At 40.9% G+C, this 11,536-nt stretch overlaps 1 protein-coding gene across 1 annotated transcript in view; it reads left to right on the forward strand.

Annotated features, from left to right (window-relative positions):
• The window catches only part of Skp2 (S-phase kinase-associated protein 2), a 65,263-nt gene extending 56,590 nt beyond the window's left edge, over positions 1–8,673 (forward strand). The window contains exons 8-9 of the mRNA XM_080270149.1: positions 6,521–6,683; positions 8,368–8,673. Coding sequence (XP_080126275.1) covers positions 6,521–6,683; positions 8,368–8,554 — 350 coding nt within the window. The 3' untranslated portion in view covers positions 8,555–8,673. The remainder of the gene's footprint in view (positions 1–6,520; positions 6,684–8,367) is intronic.
• The last annotated feature ends 2,863 nt before the right edge of the window (positions 8,674–11,536 follow it).

Raw genomic sequence — 11,536 nt, forward strand, 5'->3', positions numbered from 1 at the left:
TCCTCGTCCCAGGTCTTTTTTGATCTGCCTCACTCGGCCCTCCCCTTGGTGTTCACACCTCTCACCTTCTGCACCCAGTTTTCATCCTCCATTTTCTCAGCATGTCCAAACCATCTCAATCGACCCCTCTTCATTGTCTTCGTTTTTGTTCATAAAGGCTCCAGCATGCTTTCATGTGTTGGCCATGGTCACTTAATGGCAGCTCTCCTTGCCATTTGATCTTTGGCATTCCAGTTTCATCCATCCTCTCAACTCATCAGTCGTTGTCCTAGCCCCTCCCAGGCCTCGCATTCAAGGACACACTACACATCCATCTATTCATTGTCATTTCTTTACGTTTTACCCTATGAATATCCTCTTCCCCTACTGCTCAGGTTTCACAACCTTACAGCAATACGCTCATAAGACATGTATACAATGATCCCTCAGCATGGAACGAGATCCCACTTAGTGCCAAGAGAGGCAACAGCTTCCTGAACTTCCTTCAGCCATTCCTTACCCTTGCCACAGAGCCACCTCCAGCACATAACATGTCCCCCAGGTAACAAAACTCATCCACACATTCAAGAGACTTTCTGGCAAGATCAGTCCTGTCACTCATAAACTCACCTTCACCCCATCCCTTCATCTCATCATCTCCATCCCAATTCCACCATCTTATCTTCAGTCTCCAAGGCAGAATGTGTGTGGATGAGGTGGAGGAGGAGACCAAGGATAAGAAAGAGGGATGGGATGCAGAGGTATATGAGTGAGGGGATGGCAGGGCTGGAGAGAGGGTAGCCTGAGGAAGACGTAGAGGTATGTTTCTGGCCACATCTTCCAGAATTAAGGAATCTGGTTGTGATGTAGATAGGTAGGTAGATTGCATGATCTGAAGTTCCCATCAGTGGATTTCAGTAGTTGTTACTGTCTTGTATATCTTAAGGATGTTAATGTCCAGTGGGCGGGATGGGGGTGGGGGGGGGAGCGGGTGTGTCTGGGTGGGTTGCCGGGTGTTGGGGGCCTCGGGCGATGTAGGGGTGGGTTTGGTCACTGACATGATTAATAGGATTATTTATGAGTGTGTTGTCCCAGATGATTGGCTGAAGAGTGTAATTGTAAATGTGTATAAAGGGAAGGGTGATGCCCTGGAAAGAGGAAATTATAGAGGTATAAAGCTTTTAGATCAGATAATGAAGGTAATGGAGAGAGTTTTAGAAGGTATGATTAGAGAAAGAGTGAATATTGATGAGATGCAGTTTGGGTTTATGCCAGGTAGGGGGACCACTGATGCTATATTCATTGTTCGACAGCTTCAGGAAAAATATATTGGTAGGAGAAGAGATCTTTATTTTGTTTTTGTTGATTTGGAAAAGGCCTTTGACAGAGTCCCTAGAGAGGTGGTGAAGTGGGCAATGAGAAAGCTTGGCTTGGAGGAGTGGCTGGTTAGGGTGGTTATGGCTATGTATGTGGGTGCTCACACCCAGGTAAGAGTGAATGGAGATTTGAGTGATGAGTTTTCTGTGAATGTTGGTGTGCATCAGGGGTCAGTCTTGAGTCTCATGTTGTTTATCATGGTACTTGAAGCCCTTTCACGTGACTTTAGAAACGGACTCCCTTGGGAGTTGTTGTATGCTGATGATTTGGTATTGATTGCAGAGAACGAAAGGGAGGCAGAGGAAAGGTTTGGGAAGTGGAGAGATAGTATGGGGCACAAGGGTTTAAGGGTAAATGCAGATAAAACAAAAGTGATGATATCTAGGGTTGGTGGCGGTACTGTCAAAGACGAGGGAGAGTGGCCATGTGCAGTTTGCCACAAGGGCATGGGAAGTAATTCCATCTTGTGCGGTGTTTGTGATAAACGGTTGCATAAGAGATTTAGTGGTATCAGAGGTAGACTGCGATATAATGCTGATTTTTTGTGTATGGCGTGTTGGGGTGAGCAGGTGGAGATTGTCAGCCTTGAAAGGATTGAACTTGCTGGTGAATCTCTTGAGTGTGTGGAAGAGTTTTGTTATTTGGGAGACATGTTGTGTGCTGGAGGTGGGGCTAGAGCTAGCTCTGTGGCTAGGGTGAGAAGTGGTTGGAAGAAGTTAAGGGAGCTCTTGCCTCTCCTGACATTGAGAGGACACTTCCTACGTGCTAAGGGGTCTTTGTATGCAGCATGTGTTAGGAGTGTAATGCTGTATGGTAGTGAGACCTGGGCAGTGAAGGAGGAGGATATTCGCCGGCTCAGACGTACAGAAATGACAATGATTAGGTGGATGTGCAGTGCGCCCCTGCGTCCAAGGCCTGGAGGGGCTGGGTTTACGATGGAAGAGTTGAGAGGTAGGATGGGACTGGAGTGTATTGGTGTTGTGATGAGGAGAGGTAGATTGAGATGGTTTGGACATGTGGAGAGGATGGGGGATGATAATTGGGTGAGGAAGGTGAGAAGTGTTAATATTGGGGGTGGGGTTATGAGGGGTAGACCGAGAAAGACATGGGACAAGGTCAATAAGTGTGACCTCAGGGTTAAGGGACTGAACAGGGAGGCTGCAATGGATCGTGCAGCGTGGAGAGCCGCCATTAGGTGACCAAGGCCGACACATGCAAGCATGTTGGAGCCTTTAAAAACGAAACGAAAACGAAAACGAGTGTGCCAAATAGTCAGGGTGTTTGATCAGTATTAGAACAGTATCCTCATCATAAGATTTACAGAAAAAATTGCCAATGAAATTTTTATCAATCATTAAGCTGACCTGCCACTTACCTCCAGTTAACAGTACTGTACATGTTATTAAAGAAAGAAAGAAAGAAAAAAAGAACTAATTCCATACTTATGCTAAGGACTGTTTAGGTTATGAAATGACTCATGGATTGTTGGTTGTGATGCACACAGTAATACATATCTTCATTACATACAAGTACATTACATCTTGCAGTCATCATCAGAGTCATCATCCACTCCTAGGTGCCTCCTGCAGAAGTGTACAAGTATTTGGGACTAGGCTGCTCAACCCTACCTTGAGTAAACCATAATGAGTCTGATCTGTCTGGAATACTGTAACCCACTAAAACACATTACATACAATTACATACATGAATTAAGAGATTATATTAATTCAAAGATAGAGTGGTAGGTGGGGGCGCTCAGCATCCAGTCACTTGACTTAGTGCTGCCCTTGGGTGACTGCTCTTTCCTTTCTTCCTTCCTTCCTCATCTGTTCTTCTTTCCTTCATTCTTTCCTCATCCTTCTGTCTACGGGCAACTGTACTGAATGACAACCCAAATGGTTTCCCATATACCAGGAAACTATTTACTCTGCTGGATGGTAACCATATGACCAAATCATGGTGCCTGGTGGTTTAGTGGGTAATTAAGTTGCACCAATCGGATTAAGCATGTGCAGGTTTATATCCAAGCTGTGGTTGGGGTTTATTGCTCAAGTAATGCCACCTGGGGATGAGTGAGGCTGGTCACTCTCAAATGCCAGTACCAACTTGCCTAGCCCTGTACTCCTACGCTCTTCATGGGGTAACACAGAAATAGATGATTATGATGATAATAGTAATAGCATCACAACCCTATGTACAGAAACTGAAGGCAGGAGGTGGCTTGGCTGTTTGAGAATACTGCATATTGAGTTGCTAGAATGGTAGATGACTCAAAAGTTGTAAGAAATTAGTGAATGAAATGGAGGAATCTTGCTGGGTCAGCATTAAACATTGATGTCTTAGGGTTGTAAACCATAATACTCCAAGTTTTCTTCATACAACCAGTACAGTAAGTTTACTGGTAAATTGGCTGTATGGTTATTAGTTACTGTAAAACCGCCTAACTTTGGACATGAGTTCAACTTCGGACATTTGAGGAAAAAATGTTATGACCCAAAATAATGGGAATATGGCTTTGTATTTTGAAAACCAAAAAATATAGGCAGTTGGGTGAAGCATTGAAGTATATCATAGCAAAACGACATGAACCTGAGATGAATGGAAATATGTGAAAAAAAATTGCAAAACTAGTTGAAAAAAATAATGTTTTCTTGTTCCCCTGAAAACTTTGTCTGTGCAGAAGTTTTAGAAGTAGATGTGTGAACCAAAACAGGCATATTTTAAAGAACATTTATTGTAGATGACATGCACCAAAGGAATTTACAAAATGTTGTCACATAATCCTCTGAGAATGAAAACAATAATTTCACCTCAGGTTCTTGTTTTTACAGACTAACTTTGGACACTATGTTAAAGTAAGGTTCTTAAAGGTTCTTGAAGCATGTAAAGGGGACATGCCACACCTTTTTGATCCCAAAGTTGATGACTTTAGTGATGCAGATAGAGAAGACATCATTAAGGTTTTATTAGAGCCAACACTTGACAGTAAGTGTAGAATGATCTTTGATGTTGATCTCAATCTCTGGCCTAAATAAATTCTTATAGCAGTAATAGTACAGTATAGCTTTAACGGTAAAGCCAAAGCTCGAGGTTTAAGTTTTGAATAGCTTATGTATGGTATACCTCTTTGACATGTTATATTACTAAAACTGTAATGCTCATTATTTTGATGTGAAGGAGCTTGGACATTGTTGGAAGGACACAAGTCAAGAGTGAGAGCAGTGGAAATGAGTTATTTAAGAGGAGCCTGTGGAGTCACGTGGAGAGAGAGGCTGACGAATGAGGATATAAAGGAGCGTTGTGGTGTTGATGTGGATGTGATAGGAAGCGTTATGAGGAACACACTGAGGTGGTTTGGCCATGTGGAGATGATGGAGGGTGAAAGACTGACGAAGAGAGTGTATGTGAGTGAGGTGGAGGGGGGAAGAGGGAGGGGGAGGCCGAGGATGAGATGGAAGGATGGGGTGGAGAGGTATATGAGAGAGGGGGGTGTGAGTTGGGAGCAGGGCAGTGAAATGGCGGGGGACAGGGTGACTTGGAGGCGATTTGTTTGTGGCCACCCCAAACGGGATTGAGGCGTCTGGCAATAGATAGATAGATAGAAGGAGCACAAAGGAATACAGGTACCTTTTTAGTTATTTTTCTTTACCTGGTAGCCTAATATAATAGGCTTAGTCACAGGGTTTAAGTTGTGGTACTGGTAATTTTCTTGTGGCCAGTAATGTAATATACCATTACGTTTATATCTGAAATGTGATATATATGCTACTCAGTATTGTGATGTCAATAAGTACAAAAGAATAGTTTTTTAGTTTCTTTTCGTTACCCAGTATTGAGTACGGTAACCTAAAGTTATAGGCTTAGTCACAGGGTTTCAGTTTAGAAAATTTTCTAATGGTCAGTAATGTACAATATGTTCTCATGTGTTTCATCTCCTAGTTGAAGTTTTTGCATGAATATGGTTAGCATAAAAAACATCAGTAAGGCAAGTACTCGTGAAGTTTTGCAAGAAGAAAAATTTTCATTTCATTAATATTTTTTTTCAGTATATGGAGTGGGTTTGTTGGAGTGTTTGGGGGCAGGAAAAGTTTGTGGATCCTATGTGATTCTTTTCATATGAAAATCACCTGACTGCAATGTGATTCAGTGCCCAATTGAGTGCTTTCAGTTGTAGGGGTAAAAAACAGAATATTTTTGTACTCTGTTATTAAACTTCTCACTCACCACATAAGTGTGCATTTTTTTTTTTTTTTTTTTTTTTTTTTTTTAAAGCCCCAAGTGTCTGAAGTATTGCTTGGTTGTCCAAAAATATCTGCCACTGAAGTCTAAAGGCGTGTATATGGCAAAGCCTATGAGTGTCCGAAATTAGCCACAGCTGTCCAAAGTTAGCCGATATCATTGATAACTTTGGACGCTCGAAAATATTGAATAATACTCACAGTTTTGGCGCTAATTTTTTTTCATTACCTGTTTTCAACTGCCACATCCCTGGAAATATATGGGTACCAACAGGGATTAGATAATGCAACTCTACATGAAGTTATATGCAAAAAACCCTCAAAAATGTACGAAGTTAGGCAGTTTTAAGGTAGGAGTGAACTTTAATAGGTAATCATTTTGTAATTTACTATGGATTTAATAACAAAAAAAGATCATTAAAAAGGTCAAGATGTAATGATTAAGTGTATAGGTATTGGATTACAGTATAGTGTGGTGGATCTTGGGGTCACTGGTATTGAAGATTTTGACCATGTCTTCTGTAGCAAAGTCTTCTGTGCTTTACACCTTAATGGCCTCTTGTATGTTATTAATGCTAGTCATGTCTGTATGAAAATTATATCTTGGTTGTAGAACATACAAAGTATTGCAATATGCAAAATAAATCACTTAGGAAGAGTGACTATGAAGCCTCCTGTGATAAGTAGAATGTTATGTTTGTTTTGACTTCTTTGATGACATTTTTTCATTCTTGGTACGATCAGGCTATTCTGCTTAACTTATGAGAGAAATTTTAAGTGGAGGGGTTGGATATAGTGTTCATTAGCTGAACTCTTTCTCTTCTCAGGCATTGCCTTAAGCTGATTAAAAATATCTTATTGGAAGAAGAAGAAAAAAAAAAAGAAAGTAAAACGGGAGAGGTTAGCAAAGCCATATTTTTCTGCAGATGTGCGTGTGTTGGTGGAGCAGTGCCCGGGTCTGGTGGAGCTGGATGTGAGTGATGGTACACACCTCACGGCTGCTGCTGTATCCACCATCATCAAACAACTCCACCATGCTGAGTACTTAGCATTCTCACGCTGCTATACCATTCAGCCTGATGCATACCTGTAAGTTTCCTGCAGAGTGCATAGTATTCCTCATTCACCTTATCCTGGAGGAAATTTTCATCCTTTTGTAGCTTATTTCCCATAACTTATGGCAGAAGACAGTAATGTGGCCGTACAGAGTATGGTTTCCAGGGTACTTCCTTGTGGCTAGCACTGTATTCTTGTGTTAATCTCTTGTTACAGCAAAGCATTCAAAACTGAGAGGTGTTTGTTTTAGGCCAAGTTAAAGTGAAAGAGTATAGTCATTTTGTTTTTACCAAGCAGAACTGTGCTATTCCACCATCACTTGAATCATGGTTGTCTGAAGTTCTTGAGCTTTAAGGTCTCATTCTCATCAGTTAGGGAGGCTCCCAAGAACCTCTTGCTTACCATTTTTTTTCTGCCCATGTTATTGTATGAGGGAGGCAATGGCTTAGTCGGTAGAGAGGTGGCCTGCAGTCCTACCGGGCCCAGGTTCAAATCCCGGCTGGGGCAGGGAACAATTTAAGGATTTAAATTTCATAACATCAGACTTTACTGATCTACCAGAAGCTAATACCAATACACCAGTCCTGTATGAGACAGCACGTATTCAATATGGACAGTGGGTGTTAGCCCCGAAGTGGTGGCACGTGGAGGTGCATGGTATGTAGGAGGACTACTGGGCCTTGAGTGCAGGCTGTGAAGCCTATGCCCAGAGTTGGGGGGGGGAAAGGGGGGGGGGCAGGGCCAAGGGATGAATGTACTGTAACCATCAATATTGTATTTGTTTTTCTCTTGTATAAGTTGAAGATGATACCTAACCAGCTGTACATGGGTCACCATTAATCCTCTCATGGTTAGAATAACTAGCACTGAATTCAGCTCTCCCCCCCCCCCATGAGGAGCATAGGAGCCTGGGGCTAGGCAAGTTGGTCCTGACATGACATGAGATGAGAATGACCAGCTTCACTCATCCCTGCATGGCATTACGAGAGCAGTAAACCCCAACCACTCCTTGGATATAAACCTGCACCGGCTCAATCCGGTTGGAGTGCCTTAATTGCCCGCGAAAACTAAACCACCAAGTGCCATAATTTGGTTGTACAGTATGGTTACCACCCTTCATAGTAAATGGTTTCCTGGTGTACAGCCCAGAAAGGATTATTTTTCTTTTATTTAAGTTTATAAGAGGATGTCTGATAAAGACTATGAATAGGATTGCCTGTAACAGTTCCTCCTGTTGTAGAGATTTAAAGGTGATGCCCAGCCTGCTATACCTGAGTCACCATTAACTTTCTCACAGTCAGGATATGTTTAGTCTTGTATTTTGTTCCAGCTAATGACAGAGACTTCTTCAGCCAAGTTATAGTTGGTCTCCTACTTACGAACGGTCAACTTGCAATTTTTCGGCTTTACAAATGTAGAAACCGTACTTTGAATTCAATAAATATCATGAGATATTCTACATTTTATTATAGGGTTTATGTTAATGATTTTGCCCAGCTGTAGACTAATGTGAGTGTTCTAAGCACATTGAAGGTAGGCTTGGCTAGGCTGTGATGTTCAGTTGGTTAGGTGTACTAAATGCATTTTTGACATGAAATGCATTTTTGACGCAAAAAAAATTGACTTAGGGGCAGTTGCGCGTAACGTAACCCGTTTGTAAGTAGGGGACCACCTGTAATTGCAAAAGCCTGAGTGTTAATTCTTCTTTTTGTTGCAGAGAGTTGAAGGTGATGCCCAACCTTCTGTACCTCGATGTGTATGGTATCCTGAGTGAGACGGCGGTGAGCACACTGCAGGAGAGTCTGCCTCAAATCAAGATCAACAAATATCTCTTCTCCTCAGTGGCTCGGCCCACTGTTGGGATACGCCGCACCTCAGTCTGGGGGCTAAGAGTGAGGGACTAGTGCCATCACAAGCGAATAATTTTTCTTCAATTCATTGATGTGTTTTATACAGTAATTTGTTCTTGTTACCTCAGGATGATTTTACGCAGTTTGGGAGGACACTTTTTTTCAGAGATAATGAAGGCTATATCTACCACTCCTCCCCCCCCAATTTGAAAAGTCTTTTAAGCTGAATAATTTATTTGTAAGTAGCAGATATCAATTGGAAAAGTATGTTGACAGATTGAAGGGGTTCAGTTTGCCATCATAACTATATGTCTCTGCATTTTTTTTTTTTTTCTTCTTTCAATAGGATATGAAAATTTGAGACAAGAGTCAGTTTATTGGCATTCCTTACAAATTATGAGAGATATCAGGTAGTTAACTGCCACTGATTCTTTTTTGAAGTAACAGGTAAGTGCAGTATGAAGTGTTTTTGCTGTTCTTCTTACATAATTAAGGTTGTTAAATAAGGTGTCATTCCTTGCCAACCCTGCACCTCTAGTCTGAGCATTCATTCATTCATCATCTAATCATGTGTTGTCCCACGAGGAGTGTAGGAGCCCAGGGCTAGGCAAATTGGTTCTGACATTTAAGATGAGAGTGACCAGCCTCACTCATCCCTGAGTGGCATTATGTGAGGGGGGGGGGTTTGGATATATATCTGCTCAGGCTTAATCCAATTGGAGTGCCTTAATTACTCACTAAACCACCAGGCACCATAATTTGGTTATATGGTTACCACCAAGTGTAGTAAATGGTTTCCTGGTGTACAGTAAACCATTTGGCATGTCACTTAGTGTAGAGTCACCTGTAGACAGAAGGAAGAGAGAGGAATGAAGGAAAGAAAGACAGAAGAGGAAGGATGGAAGAGAAAAAAAGGCAGTCGCCCGAAAGCAGCCCTACCTCGAATGAGTCTGATAGATATTGAAAAGAACTTTTAAATATCACATTTTAAATATGTTTACTTTTTTTCTTAAGTGAGAATATTTAGTTTTCATGTTTTCATTTTGAAAGATGTAGGGAATTTTTTCATGAAAATGTGGGGCAGACTCAGATACTCAGTATGAGGTTGCCAGTAGTTCCTTTGCATTTAGCAGCAGTATTATTGATTAAATTAATGCACTGTGTACTTTAGTCATACTGTGGTTGTTACACAAGTGAAACCATAGATCAAATTCTGCTAAAGTCACACAACTCTGGGGAAGATCTCAAAATAAGTTTTATGCTTAATTCTTTTAAGAATTAAATGGTAGAGGAATTATCCCAACAATAACTGCTGATGTTCAGTGGGAATATGAATGAATCAAACAACAAATCCAAGCACATTGTATGTTGCTGTGGTGCATTTTTACTTCCAGCTTATCTGATAATTGCTACTTCTGTATTCATTATCACAGCAGCAAGCAAGAATTTTGACTTCTGGAGTTACTTAACAAGTTGCAATAAATTAGGGTAGCTGAACCAATGAGCTCAGCATTTGGCACACATTTTGGATGATATATTGATGTGTTGATCCCTGGTGTGTTCCAGGCAGCTGGCTGTGAAGTGTTCTAATGCAGTATGTTGTTGAACAGTTGAGCATCTCTAGACCAGATCAGAGTTTGCTGAATCTCAGAATCATGAGATGAGTCTTTGGGCTATAATCATGTCTACTAAGGCTTTCATCACTTCTTCAGCAGATTGTGCGTATTACACCATATTTTTTCTCTTGGTAATAACATACAAAAGATAATTGAAGTGTCATATATATGTGGAGAGAAATGTATGGAAGAGGTGTCAGAAGCCTCCAGACACAACAAGATTATGACCCTAGAGTACAGGCAGTACTATCTCTTTCAAGTTGGACGTCGTGACTTTTTTTGTGTGTGTGTGTGTGTGTGTGTGTCAAGCATTTGTGAGCTTTGAATGAGTGGAAGAGATTAAGATACGTATCTTTCTGACCAAGACATCAAAACAGTTATAAGTTTAAACAAAAAATATTGTACTGCTTAAATTCCTTGAGGCATCTGGTTTAGAGAAGCTCAACTGTGCTCTGTTTTTATGTGTTCAGAATGTTTCTACATGAAATTTACCTGTAAAGTTGAAATTAACAAGGAATGTAGATAAAGAAACATTTTATTGTGTTTAAGTGATACTTATCTGTGAATGAGTAGACCAGTATATTAGTTTCCATATGCCTAATATGGAGGGGATAGAAGCATCCTCACATTGTTTTTTCCAGTAACTGAAACTGAAATTTATACCTGCATTGTAGATGGAGACCTTTTATAAAGGGCCAGCAGGCATGGTCATGTTGCTCAATGCCTTAATTTAGTTTGGTAACAGTGAGACAGTTCAGAATGTGTTGTGAATGTTAAATATCGACGTGTTGCTGAGTTCATGATAATTTATTTTAGCTGAAATAAGCCAGGTGCTTTTGTTCAATGGCTGATTTAATTAAGTCATAATTGTACAATTATAGAAACAATTGTGTTCTGTTACAGTTAAGATATATTTTTGAAATGAATGGAATCTTACCATGAATAAAAGTTTAATGAATACTGTGTTTATTGCCAAAGAACTTTGCTTTTGTATATATTTGCCCTTCAGCACTCACTGTAAATCTTTCTCACCCACTGACCTCTTTCTTTTTCTCCAAGTCTGAACAACACCATCATTCCGTTTGCATCACATAAAGAAGGCATTATTCAAAAATCTTGCCACCTGCATCTCAGTTCATGCCAAAGTGTTACCAGTCCTCATGCCTTACTGGCCGAGATTCATTGCCATCCAACATTACATTTCTCTCATAAACGGCCAACATATACTCCCCTTCGTGTGAAGCAAGCTCTTTCATTGTTAGGAGAGCAGGAAGTTCTCTGAATTCCCTCCATCCAACTCTGATTCTGGGAAAGGTGCTGGCTTCTGCCCTCACCCTCCCATATGATCAATTCATAATCACCCAAATGGCAAATTTCCTTCACATACCAGGCATGTGGAGAGGATAAGGGATGACAACTG

This window comes from Coenobita brevimanus, chromosome 39 (assembly GCF_032717465.1).
Source record: "Coenobita brevimanus isolate Jiangsu-jjx chromosome 39, ASM3271746v2, whole genome shotgun sequence".
Lineage (NCBI taxonomy): Eukaryota > Metazoa > Arthropoda > Malacostraca > Decapoda > Coenobitidae > Coenobita > Coenobita brevimanus.